Genomic DNA, 25837 nt, shown 5'->3' with positions numbered 1-25837 from the left:
TTATGAGAAGATTTGAAAGAGCTATTCAAAATCATGAATAGTTTTGATTCAATAAATGAAAAACTGGTTCCAGAGGCAGAAGGGTCAATAACCAGAGGATTTAAGGTAATAGCCAAAAGAGTCAGAGGTGACATGAAAACATTTTTTATACAGCAAATTGTTATGGTTTGGAATGCACTGCCTGAAAGCGTGATAGAAGCAGATTCAATAATAATTTTCAGAAGGAAATTGGATTAATTATTGAAGAGGGACGTTTGCAGGTCTATGGGGAAAGAGCTGGGAAATGGGACTAATTGAATAGCTTTTTTAAAGAGCCAACACAGGCTGAATGTCCTCCTTATCTGTTGTATCATTCTATGATTTTGAGGTTTTTTGTTTCTTGAAACTGCAGTTTCTGTGGAAGCGCGCGTAGATTAAGGAGAGTTATTCAAGCTTCGTTTTGAAGAGTTTAGAAGCAGGCTGCAATACTCTGGCTATGATAACTCTAGTCAAAAGGTCTGCCCGCTCAGTGTCCAGGCTCTCCCTTGAATAATGGTCATTTGAATGGAAGGCAATTGCACTTTTGATAATTCCCCAACAAGGAGTGGGTGCCTTCAGGAATGGTGAGAGGAAATAAAAATGGCAGATCAGTGAGATGAGAAGACTGTATAATTATTTTTTCATATTTTCTCTTCAGGGGCATTCATTCCTGGAGTTCCTGTGCAACCTGTAGTTTTGCGTTATCCCAACAAAATGGTGAGTGTGCTTTTTAAAATCTGTGAAAATGTGAACTTTTAAGCCATATATTATCAGTTAATGGCATTTTTGTTTTATCTAGTTAAACTGGTTATAGCAACTCATTGTTCAATTGTATTTGTTTTAAATAAGGTTTTAATAACTGAAAACTGCTGTGTCCTAATACTTTCCTGATCTCAGAAAACACTTTTTCTTTATTCTAAAAACTCTTATGGACTGTAGAGGTTTTGCCGAGCTTCATATTGAGAAACCAGGTGTGTGCACCCACATAAAAAATTTGTCATAACATTGCAAAATAGATGGTGCCAAACATGATTTCCTAGTTTTGTGTCCTATAAAGTCCCAGAAACTCTGCCATTTTGTTAATTGTTTTTCCCCCACCTGTGGGTTCCTTGTTAATTGTATTGGTCCTTTGATTCCCAAAAGTTTTGGTCAAAATCTTCAGTCTTTCTGCAGAGGCAGTTGGATAGACAGAAGATGAAATATTAACTAATTCAGTCTATTTAATGTTTTGTTTCCTTTTTCGCATTTCCCAAAAGCCCATGATGTTGGCAATGGGCACAAACTTCCAGAAAATATACTGTATATTTCTTTTCAAAGCAGGCATACAAAAGAAAGAAAGAAAAGGTCCTACGGTAACACCCAACAGCCAGTAGTCCCTAAATGGCCAAACAGTAAATAAAGCTGCTAAAAACAGCATTAGCGTACAAGAGGAAAGGCTAAATTGGAATTTTGCATTGGATGTGGTTATGCAGTAGATCCTTCAGCACTTACCCATGCATTGCCTATATCAAAACAAAGTAACTGCCACCACATATGAGTAAGCAACATCTGCCAAGGCTTTTAATAGTGTGGAAAATACAATCGCTCAGTCACAGTTTTTGCATTAGATGCTTGTTGCCTAAATCGGATATTAGACTTCACAAACTTTCCTCAGGTCCGTGAATCAAACTGTAAAAGCCTTGTTCCCTGCAATATTCAGAACAAGATCAGTAGCTAATAAATCCAGCCAAGCCAAGTCATGCTAGCGTTGTCAGCCAAAATAGACAAACATGAGGGAAATAGAGTTCCAACACAACCAAGAGAAAATACATTTCTACTCTAGTTATTTCGTAGCTCACAAGCTACCAGAGGTTTTCTGATTGGTTTAATGACTTAAAATAGGAGTTCAAGGTAGTTATACACCCAAAGATCATCCCTGCAGTGTGCCAGACAGCTGGTTGTCTGCCTTAGACCTATAAGTTGCTTATTTCCATGTTGCCAGACAAGAATGCCATCGGAGGGTCCTTGGCTTCTGTTTCAAAGACAGTTATTACAACAAATTACTCCACTATGGCTTTTCCTCGGCACTTAAGGGTTTTAACCGTGTATTTGAATTGTTGCAATAAACAGAATGCTGTAATTCCATGTTTATCTTTACTTGGGTAGCTGCTATTTGTCAGTTATTTTCACATTCCAAGTTTGATATTGTATGTGTAGAGCTTTGGGGTATTGTAAGACGTGAGATTCTGGATTGTCTTGTTTTTCTTTGGTAGAATCGTAATTTGGCAGTACAGGAGATCATTCAGCTGATCATTCAGTCCTCTTCCCCTGACCTTTCTCCATCCCCTTTAAAAAAAATTTCTTTTTTAATTATCTATTTTCCTTTAAAAAGCTGTATTTGGATTCTGCTATTCACTCTTTCTGGTAGAGCATTCCATATCCTAACAATCTTCCGCATATATAAAGAATACATTCCCTAACCTATCCCTTTGTTGTTTTGGTCATTGTAAATGTGAACTCTCTAGTTGTAAACTCACTGACCAATAGAAATAGTTTTTATCCCTATTCATCCTATCAAAACTCCTTATTATCAATACGTCAAATCTCCTCTTAACCTTCAGTTCTAGTAGAGAGCTTTTCTAGAAGCTTCTCATAACCTCTCTGGTACCATCTTAGTAAATCTAATCTGTACACTCAGCTTAGCATTCACATTCTTTCCAAAATTAGACACAGTAATCGAATTTCAGCCTTACCTTTGATTTGCATATGTTTAGCATCACTTCAACGCCTTTATTATTATTTGGAATCCTGCTATGGCAGTTCACAGGATTTGCCTGCTGATACTTACTTCAGGTTGCTTCCTCGATTCATTTTGACCAAGAGGCTCTCCATATTAAGCAACACCACATAAGTCAGAATTGTAATATTGTTTTGATTCTTTATAGATATTTGCAAAGTTCTTGTATTTATCTGGAGAGAGCAGTGAAGGCAGCCTTGACCAATTTTCCTCTTGATTTAACTACGACACCAGCCGGGATTTTATCAGGGCATTGGGGTTCTCGGCCACCAGCTAAAACGCCGACGAGAGCCCCGTGTCGCCTTCTCTGGGGAAGGCTCGCTGTATTAAATGCCAGTTAGGCACTTAGGTGAACAGTGGCAGGCCTTCCCTGGGATTAAGGACCCCGGCAATGGAAGTCCTGCCTGCTGAGAACTGCTGGCCAATCAGAGGCCAGCAGCTATTTCACTGACCGGTGTTGGACCCAGGCCACAGGTGAGTCAGGGCGGGAGGCGTTTCGTGAGGTGGGGGCTGCAGGGGAGGGGGGCTGTATGGAATTTCGCAGCAAGGGCAGAGGGGTGTCTCTCAGCGGCCCCCCCCCCCCCACCAGATGCTGGGTCCCTTGTTCAGGTGCTGAGTGCCTTTTAACAAGAGACACCCCCTCACCCCCCCCCCCCCGAGCCTGTAAGCAATCCACACGGTTTGCTCAGCATGCTCCCCGTGCAGTGACAGGCCCACCTGCCACAGGGCTGACACCAGCAACGGCAGGATGAGGCCCTTAATTTGACAATTGCTACTTAAGGGCCTCAGTTGGCGGCAAGGTAGGAAGACTGTCCACAGGCCTCCCCACCCCTGACTTAATTGGGTGGAGGGGAGACCCTGCCACCATCCCGCCCAAATATATTCCCTCCCTGCCTCCAAAGTCGCCATGGGGAGGGGAGGGGGGGGGGGACTGGGGAAGAGCATAAAACTCCCCACCAATAGGTAGATCAGTTCGGTCAGTTGAGATTATACAGATACCTCCTGCTTCTCCTAAATTTGTTCTGCTTTAATACTTTCCCAGGATGTGGAAAATAATTTTTTTTTTTTAAAAAGGCATTACCTGCCTGGTAAAATCTTTTTCATTGATTTGTGCATTTTTTAAACCCTGATCCCACCTATGTAATCTTGCAAGGGTTTAGTTGAGGAGTGAAATAAGTGGTTTGCTTTTAATTTGCTTTTAAAGCTCTGATCCTCTTTCATACAAACGGGAATAAGAAACCACGTGAATGTCTTTATGCCAATGAGTGGCATTTGGCTGTGCTTATTCAGCATGTGGTTTCCACATACCAAGCTGGGCCACATCCTTTGACTGTAAGGGATGTATCATTTGAAAGAGGAAAAATTCTGCTGTAGTCTATCTAAATTTGCTTTCCAGTTCAAGGATAGTTGCCAGTAGTTAAATGGAATACTTAAGTCAAAAACTCTTTGGATGCAACTATGAAGAAAGAGAAATAATATGAGGAGTTAAGTCATGAATAGGTTATTGCAACATTGTCCTTCTGCATAGTTGTTTGCTATTTCACCTCCAACTTTTCAAAATGGCACTGTTTTGTCATGCCACGTTCTAACGCAGTCAGTGTTTTGCCTTTACATCCTAGCTTCTTAGTGAAGTTGAAATAAAGCTTAGCATGTTTCATGCCTCCTGCCTTGCTGGGTTTTTATGTTGAGGGAGTTTTTTTCTGATTATTTAGTCATCGGTTAGGAATGTTATGCTCAACATTTTTTTAATAAACTTATCTGCAAATAAAGACCTAGAGTTAACTGATTTTTAAACAAATATTTGAGCTACTTTTATGCCCCTTTTAAACTGAAGAGCTTCCTTTAAACTTGTTTGTAACTTGACTATTTTAATTATCATGTATGCTATAGCTTACTTTTTTTAAAGTATGCTCTACAGTACTGCTTAGTGAATGACATGATTATACAGTTTGAGTTTGCGGACCAGAATAAGTTATTCTCTTGTTCTTGGCATTGGTGGCAATATTAAATGTTGTAAATTTAAGACTCCTTACTGATGTCACCTTGTTTTACTTAATTGTGTAAATGAATGCTTTACGAAGAAACCTGAAATTAAACCAGTTTGTGCAGGAACACACCCAGACATCCTATTTTAAACCAAGAAAACACTCAGCAGAATTGCTTCATATGTTGTATTGCAATATTTGATGCAATGTAATATATCAAAAGTAGTATCTCATAGGTACTATTTAATAGTAAATTTACTACATATCCATTTGTATCCTGTCTAGCCATAAAGAATCTCATGTTCACCATATAATCATCTGGCATGTGCTGACGTTTTTAAAAATAAAAAAATCTTGTTCCAGTGCTGTGCAGCATACCAGCTGGACTTGAATATCTGGTAGTATCATTGATCAAGAATTAAGTTAAGCTGATGAATAATGGCATGCATTAAACCAAAGCAACTAAGCGGATTGAAATTTCTTTGACCTTTGCTGTTGAATCTACCCAAAGTTGCCCCTGCTGTAGTTAACTCTGTGGAATATAGATATCAAACCTTTGAAATGCTTTCTAGTGCTCTATGGCTATCCTGATCATTCTCGACTGCATTGTGTTTCCCTCTATTACTAAGAATTGGATTGTTGCATTTCACATGCATAAGGCAAAAATTATGCATTTCAGTTTTATTAAAACCATAGATAATTCTGATAACCAAGTAAATTTCTAGAGTAACAATTACAACCATGTAAATAATTGCTGCTTTGATCTAAAAATTAAATTAATTGACATGCAGCTGCTGCTTTTCCCTTTTCTACTGGTCAGACCTGTTCTCAGTCTCTCTCTCAATCTATCCCTTAAGTTCTCCCAATCTCTCTAGTTTTTCTCCCATTTGCTGTCCCTTTACCTTGCCTGCCCAAGCTGTCAAGCTGATCTTGTCCATGCAACCTGCCTCCTGTTCCTGAACATCATTCCCACTGAACTCTTAATCGCCAGCATACTTTTCTTGGCCCATTGCTTGCTGACCTAATATATTGTTATCTCTCCACGGGCTTTGGTCACTCTTTCTCTTCCCCCCCCCCCCCCTTTTTCAGGAGCGCTATCATTACCCCACTCCTCAAAACAACCGCCTGTCTCGTTAACTACCATCCTATTTCCAACTTCCCGGTCCTCTCTAAGGTCCATGAATGTCTGATTGCCTCCAGGATCTGTTTCCAGCTCACCCCAGCTCCATTTGAATCCCTTCACCTGGATTTCACACCTCCCACAATATTGAAATTGCCCCAAACAAGGTAAGAACTGACTATCTTTATAACTGGTGGTGTATCATCCATCCTTAAACTCTCTGAAGACTTCGACACAGTTGACCAAACTGTTATCTAATACCTGTTCATTGTACACTTCAGAGAGAAGACCCTCACTTGGCTCCACTGTTAAATAGCCAGAGTTTAAATCTCCAGCAGTGGCTTCTCTTACCCCCATACCATCACCTGTGGGGTTCCATAAAGATCCATCCTTTGCACCCATTCCCCTTGCTTGTACATATGCTAGATTTCTTCAACGCTAACTTTCATACTGAGGACACCTTCCATCATGTTGTGTGGCATTACCATAGTGCTAAATGGGATAAATTCAGAACAGATGTAACAGGGCATCCATGAGGTGCTGTGGACCATCAGCAGAATTGTATTCCACCATAATCAGTAACCATATGAACAGGCATATCCTTTACTCTACCATTACCAACAAGCCAGGGGAATCAACCCTGGTTCATTAGGGGTGTAGAAGAGCAGCACCAGGTGTACCTAAAATAAGGTGCCTACTTGGTGAAGCTACAACACGGGACTATGTTTATGTTGAACAGCAGAAGCAGCATGCTATAGACAGAGCTAAGCAATCCACAACTAACAGATCAGATCGAAGCTTTGCTGTCCTGCCATGTCTAGTGAATGGTGGTGAACAGTTAAACAGTTAGCTAGAGACAGAGGAGGAGGCTCTATGAATATCCCCATCCTCAATGATGGCAGAGCCCAGTACATAAGTGCAAAAGACAAGGCTGAAGCATTTGCAACCATCTTCAACTAGAAGTGCTGAGTGGAGATCTATTTTGGCCTTCCTCTGGGGTCCCCACCATCACAGAAGCCAGTTTTCACCCAGTTCGATTCACTCCATGTGATATCAAGAAACAGTTGATTGCACTGGATACATTGAAGTCTATGGGCTGAAGGGCTTGTTTCTGTGCTGTATAACTCTGACTCTATGGACCTTGACTATCCCAACGGTAGTACTGAAGACAGCACCTCAAGCCAAGCTGTTCCAGTATAGCTGCAACACTGGCACCTACCCGACAAATTGGAAGGTTGTCCAGGTATTTCCTGCCGACAAAAAGTAGGACAAGCCAGCCAATTATCGCCCCATCATACGCAGTTTACCATGCCATCATCCTCTAACACCTCTCCACTGTCGTCCAGCTGGGTAGGACTGCACTTGCCTGGTTCCATTCTTAACTATCAAATCATAACCAGAGTATCACTTGCAAAGGCTTTTCTTCCTACCATTACCTCTCTGTACCCCAAGGATCTATCATTGGTCTCCTCCTATTTCCCATCTGCTTGTTGCCCCTCAGTGACATCATCCAAAAGCGTTAGTTTTCACATATATGCTGATGGCACCCAGTTCTACCTCATTACCACCTCCCTCAACTCCTCCACTGTTGCTAAGTTATCAGACTACTTATCTGACATCCAATACTAGATGAGCAGAAATTTCCTGCAATTAAATATTGGGAATACTGAAGCTACTGCCTTTGAACAAAGAACAGTACAGCACAGGAACAGCCCATTCGGCCCTCCAAGCCTGCGCCGATCTTGATGCCTGCCTAAACTAACACCTTCTGCACTTCTGGGGCCCATATCCCTCTATTCACTTCCTATTCATGTATTTGTCAAGATGTCTCTTAAATGTCGCTATCGTATCTGCTTCCACCACCTCCCCTGGCAGCAAGTTCCAGGCACTCGCCACCCTCTGTGTAAAAAAAAAAACTTGCCTCGCACATCCCCTCTAAACTTTGCCCTCGCACCTTAAACCTATGTCCCCTAGTAACTGACTCTTTGGACCCAACTCCAACTTCCTTTTCCTAGCTTCCAACTCCATTTTACTCCCTGGCAATTGCCTGATATGAAACCAGGCTGTTTGCAATCTTGGTGTCATATTTGACATCGAGATGAGCTTCTGACCACATATTCATGCAATCACTAACAGCACTTATTTCCACCTCAGTAACTTTGCCCCTGCCTCAGCTCATCTACTGCTGAAACCCTCATTCATGCCTTTGTTACCTCTAGACTTCACAGAATCGTTACAGTGCAGAAGGAGGCCATTCGGTCTATCGTGTCTGCACCAGCTCTCCAAAAGAGCAATTCACTCAGTTCCATTCCCCTACCTTCTCCCAGTAACCCCTGCACATTCTTCCTTTTCGTATTACAGTCCAGTTCCCTTTTTTAATGCTTCAATTGAACTTGCCTCTGCCACACTCTCGGGCAATGCATTCCAGACCCTAACCACTCTTTGCGTGAAAAAGTATTTCCTCATGTCACTTTTGCTTCTTTTACCAAATACTTTAAATCTGTGCCCTCTCGTTCTTGATCCTTTTACGAGTGGGAGCAGTTTCTCTCTATCTACTCTATCCAGACCCCTCATGATTTTGAATACATCCATCAAATCACCTTTCGGCCTTCTCCAAGGAAAACAGTCCTAATTTCTCCAATCAATCTTCATAACTGAAGACATCATGCCTGGAACCATTCTCGTGAATCTTTTCTGTACTCTCTCCAATGCCCTCATGTCTTTCCTAAAGTGCGGCGCCCAGAACTGGGTACAATACTCCCGCTGAGGCTGAACTAGTGTCTTATACTTGACTATTCCAATGCACTCCTTGCCAGCTTCCCACAGTTTACCCTCTATAAATTGAGGTCATCCAAAACTCTGCTGCCCATGTCCTTACTCGTGCTAAGTCCCATTCACCTATCACCTACATTTCTTACATTATAACAGTGACTACACTTCAAAAGTACTTCATTAGCTGTAAAGTACTTCGGGACATCCGGTGGTCATGAAAGGAGCTATATAAATGTAAGCTTTTTTTGTTTCACCCCTATGCTCGTTGACCTACCAATCAATCGGCGCCTTGATTTCAAAATCCTTATCTTTGCTTTCACATCCCTCCATGGCCTCACCCTTCCCTATCTCTGTAATCTCCTCCAACCCCACAGTCCTCCGAGGTATTTTCGCTAATCTAATTCTGGCCTCTTGAGCATCCCCGATTGCAATCACTCCACCACTGGTGGCTGTGTCTTCAGCTCTCTACCTCTCTTCCTTTATGACACTCCTTAAAATGTACTACTTTGACCAAGCTTTTGGCCAACTGCCCTAATATAGCCTTATGTGGCTTGGTGTCCAATTTTGCTTTATAATGCTCCTGTGAAAAACCTAGTCGTGTTATTAAATTAAAGACGGTAAATAAATATAAGTTGTTGACTGATTGTATTCCTTTGCATGTAATGCCCATGGTTCCATCAGTCAGAACAGTTCATTAGTACAATGCACTATCCATAATTACCCCATAAATCTCAAACCAGTTTGCATATCTGTCTGCCTACAATATCTGGCCCTCAGCAAAAATTTGAATCAGATTTTAATTTTTGTATTTCTAGGATACAATTACTTGGACATGGCAAGGGCCTGGAGCGTAAGTTGATTTAATTTGTTTTTTCCCCATGTCAGCAAATTGATATTTATTTTGCACATAGTTCCTTCCATTTAAAGGCTTTGAATGGAAGATACCAGAAATGAATAAGACTAAGGTTTTTGTTGAATTCAAAAAGGTTATGGTACATTACAGTTTATATGGTTCTTGCAGGTAAATACCAGTGAAGATTTAAGATTGCAGAACTTGATGGGGATGAAATCAATAGGTCAAAAATCTCGCTGAATAATGGGCGAAGGCAGGGACAATGTGTACTTTCTTGATCTGGCTAGTGAGGAACCTCCACACTGAAATGATAATTCCAGGGTACCTTTGACTGAAAGGATAAGGTGAGCTGCATCTCTTGGTGTTTGCTCAATTCCATACACAGCCCATTTATCATTTTTCCAAGTGACAGATAACCAGCATCCATATGTCCCCTGTAGAGGAGGAATGAGTTGTGCACATCTTCATACCACTAATAGCCGGAACTGGGCAATTACTTAACAAGTAACGGACACTTTGTTGCCCTGCAATGAACATGAGGATAAAAGAACAATTATAGTGCCTGAGAATAATTTTCTGTTTACTGCAGTGGCTTACTTCAAAGTCATGCTACAAATATGAATCTTGCATGATTTTTTGCAAAGGTGTTTTCAAAATATAAAACTTAACTGCATAAACATTTTCAATAATCTGTACTCTTTGGAAAGTAATTCAAAGAAACATTTCATTGTTTCAAATATAGTTGACTCATTGTCCCACCTTCCTGCATTATTCAATACAAGCTGTTATCCAGAAAAGACTATCTTGCTTGTTTTCTCAAATGGCAAAAAGTGAAAAGGGCTTACAGAAGAGATGTATAAAAGATAAGATATTAGAAAGTGGTCTGAGAAAGCTCCAGCTGGGGATAGAGATTTCCGTGATCTCAAGGCTCTCTGTGATGAAGGAGATGGGTGAGTGGTGTGTCAGTTTGACAGATGAGGTTGAGAAAATCAAGGAGGGCAATCAAGTTGATGAAGTTGGGGCTTGGGAGGTTAAAATAGGGATTGGAATTGATGTTATGTCACTCGGCAGAAACGGAGGGTGGATAGGAAGGGGAAATTTTTAGAGAGCACTTGGAGATTTAAGTACCTCGTACAAGAAGTGAGCTGAGTGGTTAAAAAGGGTGAGGTGCTTAAAAGTTGAGGAAGAACTGTAGAAAAAGGATGAGCCAAAGTGGGCTTGGCATTTAGGCAGTGTGGCATTGTGGGGTTGAGCCTTAATAAGGGAAAAGAGCTGCCATGGGTAAACCAAGTCTCAGTAAGACTTAGGATGGTGATGCACTTCTCTGGAAAAAGGTACTTTCTATTGAGGGAGTGTATTTTTTAGTTGGGGGGAGCCGGTGGGGGAGGTGATACCTGTTGGTTGTCAGAATAGGTGGTGAGTCTTGCAGAAGAATGGAGTTGGGGAATGAGTACTGGATGATGCCGAAGCTCAAACAGGAAGAAGCTGTGGACCAATCAAGGAGGGACAGGAGTCTGGAGTAGAAATGAGGTGTGCTCTGTGGGGGAAAATGAACTGGAGAAAGGAAAATGGAACAGGAAAGAAGCAAAGCACAACAGATTTGAGAAGGGAGAAGGTGGGGAGCTTGCATCCAGGGTGGCAGCCATTTTGCATGCACAGGTGGAACTGGAGCTCCTCCTGCACAGCTCCATATGAGTGGTATTGGCAGAGCCTTAGAAGGAAATGATCTATCTGCTGTTTTGATTAATAAGGGAGAACTGGAGGAAAAAAATTTTTGCTAAGCAAGAAAACTCTTACCAAACTACTGAAACCAATCTCTTAACTCAAACATCCTGTCATCATTAAAGCAATTCCAGGAGGTAGCTAAATTATTACATTAAATTCTTAAGTGTAGGCCAGTTCATTGTAGTTTAGTTGATAAATCATATCTTTAACACCTCCTAAATTTGACAGATTTTCCACTGTACTAAAGCTGCGACGTTCTGCTTGAAATCAGTCAGAAGTGCGGATGATTGCTGTTTTTGGTCCACAAGTTAAAGATCAGAAAATCTAAAGCTTATTCCATATCTCCATAAGACTACTCTGATGTCCACTGAAGCTTTAGTGAAAGTGCTATTAGCTAAATAAACATTTCAGATTTACTAACCCTCCCTTCTAATTGGCAATTGTTCGTGTGCATTTATTTTTCTAGTTGAGCTTCACAAACTGTTTTCACTGGACTCCACTTGGAGATTCGAGGTGCACCCCCTCTTTCTAAGAAATGGTATTTTCGGATAATCAACAGTTAATAACCCAGAAAATGTTTTTTGTCATTTTAACTGCTCTTAATTCTACTTATTACACTTTTGGGTTTTAATATGATCCAGTCATGTCATTAGAACTTCCTGGCTGAGAAATTCTTGGGGTTTGCTTTCACAGTGGCGCAGTGGTTAGCATCGCAGCCTCACAGCTCCAGGGACCCGGGTTTGATTCTGGGTACTGCCTGTGCGGAGTTTGCAAGTTCTCCCTGTGACCACGTGGGTTTTCGCCGGGTGCTCCGGTTTCCTCCCACAGCCAAAGACTTGCAGGTGATAGGTAAATTGGCCATTATAAATTGCCCCTAGTGTAGGTAGGTGGTAGGGAATATGGGATTACTGTAGGGTATAAATGGGTGGTTGTTGATCGGCACAGACTCGGTGGGCCGAAGGGCCTGTTTCAGTGCTGTATCTCTAAATAAAATAGAATAAAATAAATTCACTGGTATAAATTTGCCAAAAGTGTAGCACAAACTTCATTTATGCATTTGAATAGGATTTCCACCACATTTCTGCTGAAGTAAAGCCAGCGAAGAGTGAGCAGATATAATAAGTTAACACTTTGTTTACATGGTGTAAGCAACTTCACTGAAAGGGAATCTGTGGGCCTCTCCTCTTTTTCAGGTTGAAGATATGAGTAGCATGCAGGATGAACAATCTCCTGCAGACAGAATTAAAGTGGGCCTATGGTTGGGGTGGAACAGGTTGTAATGAATCATTGGGTTGCTTTGGAGGAGGTAAAATACAAATTTAATATTTTGTACAAATATTAAGGACCCGTGAGTTGGTATGCAGTTAGTAATTTATTTCTCAATTTAACATGAGGTCGAGCATGCAGCAACACAAAATCCAAGCAGGGCAAAATAAGGTTTCCAGAAAGGTGCTGAACACTGGGAAGCAAAGTCATTTCTGAGGTCAAAACAAATTGTTAAAGGAGGATTATTTATTTACTTATTTCCTCTAAACATCACAAAGATGCAATGGGTCAATGAGGGCTTCGAAGCAAAAAAAAAAGACACCACAGAGCTGCAGAACTTGGTGCAATAAACTTAACAGACTTAGATGCAGAGTCATCGAGGGGCTCTGATTTGCCATTTATGTATTTATTTATGGCAGCAAGTACCCTAGATCTCATGAAAACTCCCGAAAAAATGATGATGTATAAGTGTACAGCAGAAGGAAAATAACTTTTTTTTATCAAATGCATTTAAGCTGAGAAGTATTGAAAACACCTGCAAAGTGGAAATGTTTGCAAGGGAAGTTTGAATTTTAGCAAGAGCACAGGCAGGAATCGGCATAAGAGTTGAAGGGCGTGCTGCAGCATCACTAATGGAGACAGTACGTATTATCTGTTAGTGAGTTACAGGTAGCATCCTCTTCACGTTCCCCGATAACCTCGATATGCCCTCAGAAGGGACACACCCTCCAGTTTTGGTAATCTCTTCTAGTTCTTACATGTTCACTGAAGTAATTGTAGTGTTGGAGGAAGATGCACATTGCAACCTCTAATTGTAAGCTCGACAGTTAATGTGTGTGTATGGCATGTCTTGGTACATCTCATATCCTATAAATATGTTAAAAATTTCATGATTTAATAACTTTGTAACATTACTATCTGATACTATCACGTAAACGGTGGAAATTATGCTTAACAATTTTATTTCTCAGGTTAAAAATCCTTTGGCTCACCTTGTGTCAGCTACACAATAATGTGGAAATGGAGGTTAGTTTTCTTTTTGCCTTTTTGAGGATTGGAACCTTCATTGCCATTTTATTATTTGGGTTAGATTTAAAAAATACCTAGCTATAAAAGATTAATCAGTCAAATCGGAGTAGTATCTTCTAGCAAAGGTTGTAATTTAACAATCTTTCTTATTTGTATAGTCTCTTTTAGAATAAACCTGTCAACTACAGGTGTAAAATCACTGAATAAATATTTCATGAGACTCATGCTGTCTTCGATCCCATGCTGCATTAAAAACTCCAACTGCAGTCCAATTTCTAGTTTTATTCCTTTCTGTTCCATTCCAAGTAAGAGGAACAATGCTCTTTTGGGAGAAAAAAAATCACCAAAATTGATAACTATTTTGAGACTTTTTCCATGAAGATAAAATGAGTATTATAGTAATTACGATTTCCCAGTTGTGTAACTGGAAAAAATCCGTTTTGTTGCATTTTAACTTTTGAAATGGAATATGCTTCATACAACTTGATTGGAAATCCTGGCGAATAGTTCTGTAAAAATGAAGAAAATCTGTTTTGATTATCATTTTATAGTTCATTAGAATGCAAGAGTATTTAAAGAATATCTTATGCATCATTTATTAGCTGTTGGGCACACTGCAGTAGGTAAAACTGAAACTTAGAATATTTTTTTTAAAAGTTTTACTCTGCAAATGTTCCTGTATGGCCTGTGAATCTGGTTAGTTAAACCAAATTTTTTTGTAATTTATCACAAAATACTTTTGGTGGGATTTTTTTATGTCCAGTTCTGTAGTTCATTTTGTGGAATTCCTACATTTTTGTTTGCAGTTCTTCTGCAGGAATGGATGGTCCATTACAATATACAATGTCTGATGGAACTTTGGGAGGAACACGTCGGAGCTCAAACAAATAAATTTGGCGACTGATATGATCATTTATCCTAAAATGCTTGATAAAGTTGAATTTTATCTTAAAACGCTTGATAATATAGAATTTTAAAACAAATGGGTTGGGTTAAAAGATTCAGTAAATTCCATATGTATTACAAGAGGACCTTATTTTATTAAGGAATATTCCCCCACTCTGTAAACAGTTATTTGAATATTACTTGGTTGTCAGAGTTAACAGTAATTTTGACCCTTTCAGAACTATATTGATTTTGTTTTCAGTTTCTGCCAATTTACATGCCCTCTGAGGAGGAAAAGAAAAACCCTATTTTGTATGCAAACAATGTCAGAAAGGTAATGGCAAAGTAAGTATAATAATACATACTAAATGTAAAAACCGAACAATGATTAGATAGTAAAAGTAATCCAAAAAATGCTTAATAGCCAGTTAGCAAGATGACGTTTTCTTGGCTGATTATTGTGATGACTTAGAAGACTTATCATAGTGCCTTTAGGCACATTTGTGCAAGTAAAATCTATACCGCCTGTAAGTCTTTATCTTCTTGATATTGGGGAGCATTTTGGAGTGCTGGAAAAATTGCTGGGTTTTTTTCCAATCTCTCACTCCTTATAGCCTCTGAATGATGCTGATACCTTAATGATGAATTGAGACATCAAGTCCATGCTGGCTCTCCACGGAGCAATCCAATCAGTCCCACTCCCCCGCTCGATCCCCGTAGCCCTGCAAGTTTATTTCCTTTAAGTGGCCATTCAATTTCCTTTTGAAATTATTGATTGTCTCTGCTTCCGCCACCCTCGTGGGCGGCGAGTTCCAGGTCATTACCACTCGCTGCGTAAAAAAATTCTTCGTCACATTCCCCCGCAACTCTTGCCCAAAACCTTAAATCTGTATCAGTTAATAGGAACAATTTTTCCTTGTCTAACTCTGTCATAATATTGTACACTGCTATCAAATCTCCCCTCGATCTCCTTTGCTCCAGGGAGAAGGGAGAATATGCAATATTAATGGTATAAAACAGCTGCATACAAAGCAATGCATTATCTGACCTGAGAGCCACTAAAAAACAAAGCACCAATTACTGTATAAACACATGGGGTTTATAGTTTGGCTTATAAATATGCTGAATGAAAACAGTTAATCACTTGTATCCATTTCCACTTAGACTCATTAAATTTTTCTAATGGTCTTGTTGAAGTTAGTGACAGTAGGATGAATTCATGATCTTAGTCATTACTTCCTTTGTTGTGCTATGTTGTCATCAGTGCAAACTTTTGATCCAATAGTCTGTTGTGTATCAGAGCAGCAGGGGTCCCCTCCCTCCTGAGGGGAGTGTTCAACCTCCACTAAACATGACAAAGTCGAACACTGCAATGTGAATCTACTTTCAAAGAACTACAAAGAACAGTACAGCACAGGAACAGCCATTCGGCCCTCCAAGCCTGCGCCGATCTTGATGCCTGTCTAAACTAAAACCTTCTGCACTTCCGGGGGCCTTATCCCTCTATTTCCATCCTATTCTTGTATTTGGCGAGATGCATCTTAAACGTCGCGATCGTACCTGCTTCCTCCACCTCCCCCGGCAGCAAGTCACCACCCTCTGTGTAAAGAACTTGCCTCGCACATCCCCTCTAAACTTTGCCCTTCGCACCTTAAACCTATCTCCCCTAGTAACTGACTCTTCCATCCTGGGAAAAAGCTTCTGACTATCCACTCTGTCCTCCTTCTTCTTCTTTGGCCTCCTTGTCTCGAGAGACAATGGGTAAGCGCCTAGAGGTGGTCAGTGGTTTGTGGAGCAGCGCCTGGAGTGGCTATAAAGGCCAATTCTAGAGTGACAGACTCTTCCACGGGTGCTGCAGATAAAATTGGCTGTCAGGGCTGTTACACAGTTGGCTCTCCCCTTGTGCTTCTGTCTTTTTTCCTGCCAACTGCTAAGTCTCTTCAACTCGCCACACTTCAGCCCCGCCTTTATGGCCGCCCGCCAGCTCTGGCGATCACTGGCAACTGACTCCCATGACTTGTGATCAGTGTCACAGGACTTCATGTCGTGTTTGCAGACATCTTCAAAGCGGAGACATGGATGGCCGGTGGGTCTGATACCAGTGGCGAGCTCACTGTACAATGTGTCCTTGGGGATCCTGCCATCATCCATGTGGCTCACATGGCCAAGCCATCTCAGGTGCCGCTGGCTCAGTTGGGTGTATAAGCTGGGGGGATGTTGGCCGCCTCGAGGACTTCTGTGTTGGAGATACGGTCCTGCCACCTGATGCCAAGGATTCTCCAGAGGCAGCGAAGATGGAATGAATTGAGACGTCGCTGTTGGCTGACATGTTGTCCAGGCCTCGCTAGCGTAGAGCAAGGTACTGAGGACACAGGCTTGATACACTCAGACTTTTGTGTTCTGTGTCAGTGCGCCATTTTCCCACACTCTCTTGGCCAGTCTGGTCATAGTAGTGGAAGCCTTTCCCATGCGCTTGTTGATTTCTGCATCAAGAGACAGGTTACTGGTGATAGTTGGGCCTAGGTAGGTGAACACTTGAACCACTTCCAGAGCGTGGTCGCTTATAGTGATGGATGGAGCATTTCTGACATCCTGTCCCATGATGTTCGTTTTCTTGAGGCTGATGGTTAGGCCAAATTCGTTGCAGGCAGCCGCAAACCTGTCGATGAGACTCTGCAGTCACTCTTCAGTGTGAGATGTTAATGCAGCATCGTCGGCAAAGAGAAGTTCCCTGATGAGGACTTTCCGTACTTTGGTCTTCGCTCTTAGACGGGCAAGATTGAACAACTTGCCACCTGATCTTGTGTGGAGGAAACTTCCTTCTTCTGAAGACTTGAACGCATGTGAGAGCAGCAGGGAGAAGAAGATCCCAAACAGTGTGGGTGCGAGAACACAGCCCTGTTTCACGCCACTCAGGATAGGAAAGGAGTCTGAGGAGGCGCCGCTATACTGAATTATGCCTTTCATATTGTCATGGAATGAGGTGATGATACTTAGTAGCTTTGGTGGACATCCGATCTTTTCTTGTAGTCTGAAGAGACCACGTCTGCTGATGAGGTCAAAGGCTTTGGTGAGATCAATGAAAGCAACGTAGTGGGGCATCTGTTGTTCGCGGCATTTCTCCTGTAGCTGACGAAGGGAGAACAGCATGTCAATGGTCGATCTCTCTGCTCGAAAGCCACACTGTGCCTCAGGGTAGACACGCTCGGCCAGCTTCTGGAGACTGTTTAAAGCGACTCGAGCGAAGACTTTCCCCACTATGCTGAGCAGGGAGATTCCACGGGAATTGTTGCAGTCACCGCGGTCACCTTTGTTCTTATAGAGGGTGATGATATTGGCATCGTGCATGCCCTGTGGTACTGCTCCCTCGTCCCAGCACAGGCAAAGCAGTTCGTACAGTGCTGAGAGTATAGCAGGCTTAGCACTCTTGATTATTTCAGGGGTAATGCCGTCCTTCCCAGAGGCTTTTCCGCTGGCTAGAGAATCAATAGCATCACTGAGTTCCGATTTTGTTGGCTGTACGTCCAGCTCATCCATGACTGGCAGAGACTGGGCTGCATTGAGGGCGGTCTCAGTGACAACATTTTCCCTCGAGTACAGTTCTAGGTAGTGCTCCACCCAGTGCTCCATTTGCTTGCGTTGGTCAGTGATTGTGTCCCCTGATTTAGATTTGAGGGGGGCGATCTTCTTGATGGTTGGCCCAAAAGCTCTCTTAATGCCATCATACATTCCTCTGATGTTTCCGGTGTCTGAGGCCAGCTGAATGTGGCTGCTTAGGTGTTGCCAGTAGTCATTAGCGCAGCACCTGGCTGTTCTTTGTGCAGTGCTTCTGGCTGCTTTAAGTGCTACGGATGTTAACTCGCTGGGGGCTTTCTTGTAGTTCAGCAGTGCAATGCGCTTAGCGGCTATGACAAGTTCCAGCTCTTCAAAGTGAGATTGAAACCAGTCTGCATTCCACTTCACATGTTTACCATAGGTGGTCATAGCTGACTCATAGATGGCGCCTCTGATGTGGGCCCACTTGGTCTCTGCATCCCCTGTGGCAGTGTTTTGAAGGGCTTTTTCAAGTGAATTTAGAAATTTATGTAACAGCTGTGGATAAGAAATTCTGCTCGTGTTGATGCGCGGGTGGCCCTTCTGCTTGGAGTGATGCAGCTTATTTGGTTTGAGTCTAACCTTGCTGCACACCAGGGAGTGGTCGGTGTCGCAGTCTGCACTGTGGAAGCTGCGTGTGATTTGAACGCTGTTTCAGGAGGCTCGCCTTGTGACGATGAGGTCCAGCTGGTGCCGATGACGTGATCTTGGGTGCCTCCAAGAAACCTGGTGACAGGGTTTAGTGTGAAAGAACGAGTTGGTGATGCAGAGGTTATGATAGGTACACAACTCGAGGAGTCTCTGTCCATTCTCATTCATCCTTCCAATGCCATAACGCCCAAGGCAGGAGAGCCATGAGTCATGGTCGGCCCCAACCCTGGCATTAAAGTCCCCCAGCAGGAACAGATGTTCGGTATTGGGAATGCTACTAATATTACGGAGTTCCTCGTAGAACTGGTCTTTAGCTTCAGGTGGGAAGCAGAGTGTTGGAGCATAGATGCTGAGTAGGTGTACTGGACCAGAGGCGGTGAGCAGTCGGATGGACAGTGTGCGTTCTGAGCCATTTGAAGGTGACTCTATCATGCTGAGCAAAGAGTTTCTGATGGCAAAGCCCACTCCATGCTGTCTTGGTTCTTCAGGATCCCTACCCTTCCAGAAGAAGGTGTAGTCTTGCTCTGTTAGAGATTCGCTCGCAGGGAGGCGTGTCTCCTGAAGTGCTGCAACGTCCAAGTTGAGTCTACTGAGCTCGTTGTTAATGATGGCGGTCTTCCGAGAATCTTTGATTTGTGTAAGGTCTTCCGACAGGACACATAGTTCTGACGTTCCAGCTTGCAAAACGAAGGGCTGGTACCTTCTTTCCTTTTTTTGTCGTGCTGTTTGGTGCGGTGTTGCAGTCCGCTTTTCGGACAATGACCCTGAGCTCCAAGCACCCATTGAAGCAGGTGGACTGTGGCGGGACAGAACCTTATTGACCGGGGGCTGCCCAGTTTGAGACGGGCGGTAGCTGTCCAGTGAGATGCGATGACCCCTCCCACCGACAAAGGCAACCCGTGGCGCCCAATCTCTACGCCAATTGAGCTGGACTTATAACCCATAACTGCTGCCTTCCGTGTTGTTTCGGTCGCTGTGAGGTGACGATGGAGTGACCTCTCCATGGCGCATGCCTGGGCGGATGTATGGAGGTTGTGGGTTGTCCAAGCATCAAAGCCCCCCCTCTCGGCCTTCCTGGTGGGGTCCAAAAGAGTGCAGAGCACAATGTTTGGCACCGGTATGGCTGCAGGAACTGCGGGAAACATGCCAAGGGTGACACATGACCGCCTGCGGGGTTCCGCTCCGGATTTTCTGTTGGGGTTTACTCCCTTGGCCTTGGACTCTCCCGAGATGCCCGCAAGGCAGTAGGGTTTTTAGGGCCCCTACTCAGGGATAGGTGGATGCTGGTGGGAGGAGGGGGTGCAAGGGGGAAGGGTGGAGGGAAGGGGGCTGCAGGGGGGCAGGGGAAGATGGTGCGAGGGAGGAGGTGGGAAGGGGGTGCGAGGGGGGAAGGGGGTGCGGTGGGGGGGGAGCTGGGAAGGGGAAGTGGGGGTGTGGGGGAGGGGGTGCAGGTAATAAAACATTTAATCAGTTCCCACCATCGACGCCGAGAAAGCTCATCCGCGTCCTCCGGGAGGTGGGCGACAGCCTCGGGTGCCAGTGCCAGCAGGAATTCGCCGACATTGTGCTGCAGATGCGCTACGAGCCGCACACTTCCCGCGGGCGCTTTGAAGTTGTGGTCGAGGAGGATGTCAACTGGGGCCGGGTCGTGGCTTTTAACTGCAAGTTAACAGCTAGTTTAATGTTACCTGGGCCCACTGCCCTCTCCCAGCCATACCTGCTCTTTGTTTTCTTCATTGAGCACTGAATTTTGCTCAAATTGACATTCAGATTTCTGGACACCTATGCGACACTTCTCTACTGGACAAAATTGTAAAATACAGCTGATGATGGCAGTCTATTTCATGCCACTCATAACTTTGTAAACCTCTATCATGTCACCCTCCCCCTCCGTCGTTCCAGTGAAAATAATCCGACTTTATCCAACCTCTCCTCACAGGTAATGCCCTCCAGACCAGGCAACATCCTGGTAAACCTCTTCTGTATCCTCTCCAAAGCCTCCACGTCCTTCTGGTAGTGTGGCGACCAGAATTGCACACAATATTCTAAGTGTGGCCTAACTAAGGTTCTGTACAGCTGCAGCATGACTTGCCAATTTTTATACTCTATGCCCCGACCGATGAAGGCAAGCATGCCGTATGCCTTCTTGACTACCTTATCCACTTGCGTTGCCACTTTCAGGGACCTGTGGACCTGTACGCCCAGATCTCTCTGCCTGTCAATACTCCTAAGGGTTCTGCCATTTACTGTATACTTCCCACCTATATTAGATCTTCCAAAATGCATTACCTCACATTTGTCCGGATTAAACTCCATCTTCCATTTCTCCGCCCAAGTCTCCAACCGATCTATATCTTGCAGTATCCTCTGACAATCATCATCACTATCTACAACACCAACCTTTGTGTCGTCCGCAAACTTACTAATCAGACCAGCTATATTTTCCTCCAAATCATTTATACATAATACAAACAGCATAGGTCCCAGCACTGATCCCTGCGGAACACCACTAGTCACAGCCCTCCATTCAGAAAAGCACCCTTCCACTGCTACCCTCTGTCTTCTATGATCGAGCCAGTTCTGTATCCACCTTGCCAGCTCACCTCTGATCCCGTGTGACTTCACCTTTTGTACCAGTCTACCATGAGGGACCTTGTCAAAGGCTTTACTGAAGTCCAGATAGATAACATCCACTGCCCTTCCTTCATCAATCATCTTCGTCACTTCCTCAAAAAACTCAATCAAGTTAGTGAGACACTACCTCCCCTTCACAAAACCATGCTGCCTCTCGCTAATAAGTTCATTTGTTTCCAAATGGGAGTAAATCCTGTCCCGAAGAATCCTCTCTAATAATTTCCCTACCACTGACGTAAGGTTCACCAGTCTATAATTTCCTGGATTATCCTTGCTACCCTTAAACAAAGGAACAACATTGGCTATTCTCCGGTCCTCTGGGACCTCACCTGTAGCCAATGAGGATACAAAGATTTTTGTCAAGGCCCCAGCAATTTCTTCCCTTGCCTCCCTCAGTATTCTGGGGTAGATCCCATCAAGCGCTGGGGACTTATCTACCTTAATGCTTTGCAAGACGCCCAACACCTCCTTTTTGATAACGACATGACCCAGACTATCTACACTCCCTTCCCTAGACTCATCATCCACCAAGTCCTTCTCTTTGGTGAAAACTGATGCAAAGTACTCATTTAGTACCTCGCCCATTTCCTGTGGCTCCACACATAGATTCCCTCCTCTGCCCTTGAGTGGGCCAACCCTTTCCCTGGTTACCCACTTGCTCTTTATATATGTATAAAAAATATTGGGATTCTCCTTAATCCTGTTTGCCAATGACTTTTCATGACCCCGTTTAGCCCTCCTAACTCCTTGCTTAAGTTCCTTCCTACTTTCTTTATATTCCTCAAGGGCTTCGTCTGTTCCCAGCCTTCTCGCCCTTACGAATGCTTCCTTTTCTTTTTGATTAGGCTCACAATATCCCTCGTTATCCAAGGTTCCTGAAACTTGCCAAACTTATCCTTCTTCCTCACAGGAATTTGCCTGGATTCTAATCAACTGACGTTTGAAAGACTCCCACATGTCAGATGTTGATTGACCCTCAAACAGCCGCCCCCAATCTAAATTCTTCAGTTCCTGCCTAATATTGTTATAATTAGCCTTCCCCCAATTTAGCACCTTCACCCGAGGTCTACTCTTATCCTTATCCACAAGTACCTTAAAACTTATGGAATTATGGTCACTGTTCCCGAAATGCTCCACAACTGAACTTCGACCACTTGGCCGGGCTCATTCCCCAATACCAGGTCCAGTATGGCCCCTTCCCTAGTTGGGCTATCTACGTACTGTTTCAAGAAGCTTTCCTGGATGCTCCTTACAAATTCTGCCCCATCCAAGCCCCTAGCACTAAGTGAATCACAGTCAATATAGGGGAAGTTAAAATCACCCACCACTACAACCCTGTTACCTTTACATCTTTCCAAAATCTGTCTACATACCTGCTCCTCTACCTCCCACTGGCTGTTGGGAGGCCTGTAGTAAACCCCCAACATAGTGACTGCACCCTTCCTATTCCTGAGCTCCACCCATATTGCCTCGCTGCATGACCCCTCCAAGGTGTCCTCCCGCAGTACAGCTGTGATATTCTCCTTAACCAGTAATGCAACTCCCTCACCCCTTTTACATCCCCCTCTATCCTGCCTGAAGCTTCTAAATCCCTGAAATTTTAGCTGCCAATTCTGTCCTTCCCTCAAACAAGTCTCTGTAATAGCAACAACATCATAGAGCTTGGATTAGTACTTGGAACTAAGTTCATCTGCCTTACCTGTTATACTTCTCGCATTGAAACAAATGCACTTCAGACCACCAGTCCCGTTGTGCTCAGCAACATCTCCCTGCCTGCTCTTCCTCTTAGTCTTACTGGCCTTATTTACTAGTTCCCCCTCCGTTATTTCACCTGCTGTCATACTGCTCTGGTTCCCACCCCCCTGCCACACTAGTTTAAACCCTCCCAAGTGACGCTAGCAAACCTTGCAGCCAGGATATTTGTGCCCCTCCAGTTTATATGCAACCCGTCCTTCTTGTACAGGTCCCACCTGTCCCTGAATGATCCAGATATCTGAAACCCTTCCTCCTACACCATCTTTTCAGCCACGTGTTTAGCTGCACTATCTTCCTATTTCTAGCCTCACTGGCATGTGGCACAGGGAGTAATCCTGAGATTACAACCCTAGAGGTCCTGTCTTTTAACTTTCTACCTAACTGTCTAAACTCCCCCTGCAGGACCTTGTCACTCTTCCTGCCTATGTCGTTGGTACCGAAATGTGCCACAACCTCTGGCTGTTCACCCTCCCCCTTCAGAATGCCCCCTGTCCGTTCAGAGACATCCTTGACCCTGGCACCAGGGAGGCAACATACCACCCTGGAGCTCCTTTCACGTCCACAGAAACGCCTATCTGTGCCCCTGACTATAGAGTCCCCTATAACTATTGCTCTTCTGCGCTTTGTCCCTCCCTCCTGAACAACAGTGCCAGCCGTGGTGCCACTGCTCTGGCTGCTGCTGTTGTTTTCCCCTAATAGGCCATCCCCCCTCCCCCGCAACAGTATCCAAAACGGTCTACATGTTAGAGAGGGGGAAAGCCACAGGGGATTCCTGCACTGACTGCCTGCCCCTTCTAGCGGTCACCCATCTATCTGCCTGCACCTTGGGTGTAACCACTTCTCTAAAACTCCTGTCTATGACGCTTTCTGCCACCTACATGCTCCTAAGTGCATCCAGTTGCTGCTCCAACCGATCCATGCAGTCTGTGAAGAGCTGCAACTGGGTACACTTCCCGCAGATCTCGTCGTCCGGAACGCTGGAAGCGTCACGGACCTCCCACATCTCACAGGTGAAGCGCTTTACCCCTCTAACTGACATTTCTAGCACTAATTAATAAATTAATTTAAAATAAATAAATACTTATTAAATCCTTACTAAATTATGTTACATTTAACTATATGGTCCCTAGTGTTAGATTTCTACTATAAATATTAAATGCTAACTAAATACAGTAGTCTCCTCCCTCCGGTTTAGTTACTCTACTTAATTAATTAGTTAATTAGGGTTTTAATCAATTTTTATCAATGTTTTATTTTCAGATTCAGTACAGATTCCCTACCAGCCAATCAGGTCACAGCTTTCCTTTTTTATTTTTTTTTTCCACCCGAGGTAACTTACCTTGTGTTGTCTTGTCGTAGCTTGTTGCTGATCCACTTGCTGCTTAACATATAGAGTGTATTTTTAAGTGCTCTGTCGTACTGTTTTTGAGGTGATTTATGATGCTGTATTTCTTAATGGGAGGGAATGGGCAACAGTTCTCCATTGTGTTTATTACTAATTTGTAAATCTGAGTCACTGTAGTTTATTGCTTTGTACTCAAATAAAAATTCAGAGGAATATTCCCATCAAACTGTCCCTTTACTCGAGCCGGGAGCACAGTAATGTATAATAACTTTTTTTCCATACTTTTATTTTTGAACCTGTTCCTGGTAGAGCTCTTGGTGTTCCTGTGACTGACTACACATTTGAAGATTGTCAGCTTGTAATGTCTGACAGCCAGCTGAAGCTTCCTGTGGATACCTGCCTACTAGAATTTGCAAAGCTTGTCAGGAAACTCAAGTGGGTTCTGTTTTACTTTTCTTTATAATAGCTAATCTAAAAGAAGGAAAACCAAATTATTGCTATCTGATTTCAGCCTTATTACCTGTTTTGAATTAGTTGCGATTGTCCATTGGTTGTTTAACACTTTAATCATGTTTTGGTCCATTCATGCAGAATGTGTTAAACTTATTGACAAATGTTCAACTAATATTTTGGGGCAAGGGGTAGTAAACTTGGGATCCTATTTTTAAAAATGTTTGAGGGGGCAGGGGAGATGGTGAAGATGTGTCCAGATTTTTCCGCAATCTCATTAACCTAAGCCTAAATGTAAAATTTCTTACGAATCAGTGAAATCAAGCAGCATAAGGAGTAATAGAATAATGAGGAGTGGGATTACAGGAAATGAGCCATTCTTCAACTTTTTAAAAAAAAAATTGATTTCTGCAGCCACAGGACATAGCTGTGGCTTCAGTTAACAGCTGGTCTTCAATTAACTAATCGATATTTTTAGTTTAGTTTAGAGATACAGCAATGAAACAGGCCCTTCGGCCCACCGAGTCTGTGCCGACCATCAACCACCCATTTATACTAATCCTACAATCCTACCACATCCCCACCTGCCCCTATATTTCCCTACCACCTACCTATTCTAGGGGCAATTTTTATAATGGCCAATTTACCTATCAACCTGTAAGTCTTTGGCATCTGGGAGGAAACCGGAGCACCCGGAGGAAACCCACGCAGACACAGGGAGAACTTGCAAACTTCACACAGGCAGTACCCAGAATTGAACCCGGGTCGCTGGAGCTGTGAGGCTGCGGTGCTAACCACTGCGCCACTGTGCCGCCCTGTAGCAACAGACCTCTGGCTTCAAGTGACTGCTGGTCAGATGAATAATGTTGGATTCATGTAACCATAAGTGCTTCTGTGCCAAAGAATCTGGGCACAATGTAATGAAGCACCGCAAACAAGTGCAATTGGTGGAAACTCACCTTTCTTACCTGAGGACGTG

At 43.4% G+C, this 25837-nt stretch overlaps 1 protein-coding gene across 2 annotated transcripts in view; it reads left to right on the top strand.

The window, feature by feature from the left end:
- LOC137384533 (lysophosphatidylcholine acyltransferase 1-like) overlaps window positions 1-25837 on the top strand; it is a 294731-nt gene that overhangs the window by 212454 nt on the left and 56440 nt on the right. For both annotated transcript variants that reach the window (XM_068058678.1, XM_068058684.1), the window contains exons 6-10: window positions 677-735; window positions 9487-9521; window positions 13487-13541; window positions 14692-14774; window positions 24718-24843. In XM_068058678.1, the coding sequence (XP_067914779.1) occupies window positions 677-735; window positions 9487-9521; window positions 13487-13541; window positions 14692-14774; window positions 24718-24843 (358 nt within the window). The remainder of the gene's footprint in view (window positions 1-676; window positions 736-9486; window positions 9522-13486; window positions 13542-14691; window positions 14775-24717; window positions 24844-25837) is intronic.

This window comes from Heterodontus francisci, chromosome 2, assembly GCF_036365525.1.
Source record: "Heterodontus francisci isolate sHetFra1 chromosome 2, sHetFra1.hap1, whole genome shotgun sequence".
Lineage (NCBI taxonomy): Eukaryota > Metazoa > Chordata > Chondrichthyes > Heterodontiformes > Heterodontidae > Heterodontus > Heterodontus francisci.
The sequence above is the reverse complement of the archived record's forward strand: the minus strand, read 5'-3'. Positions and strand labels throughout refer to the sequence as shown.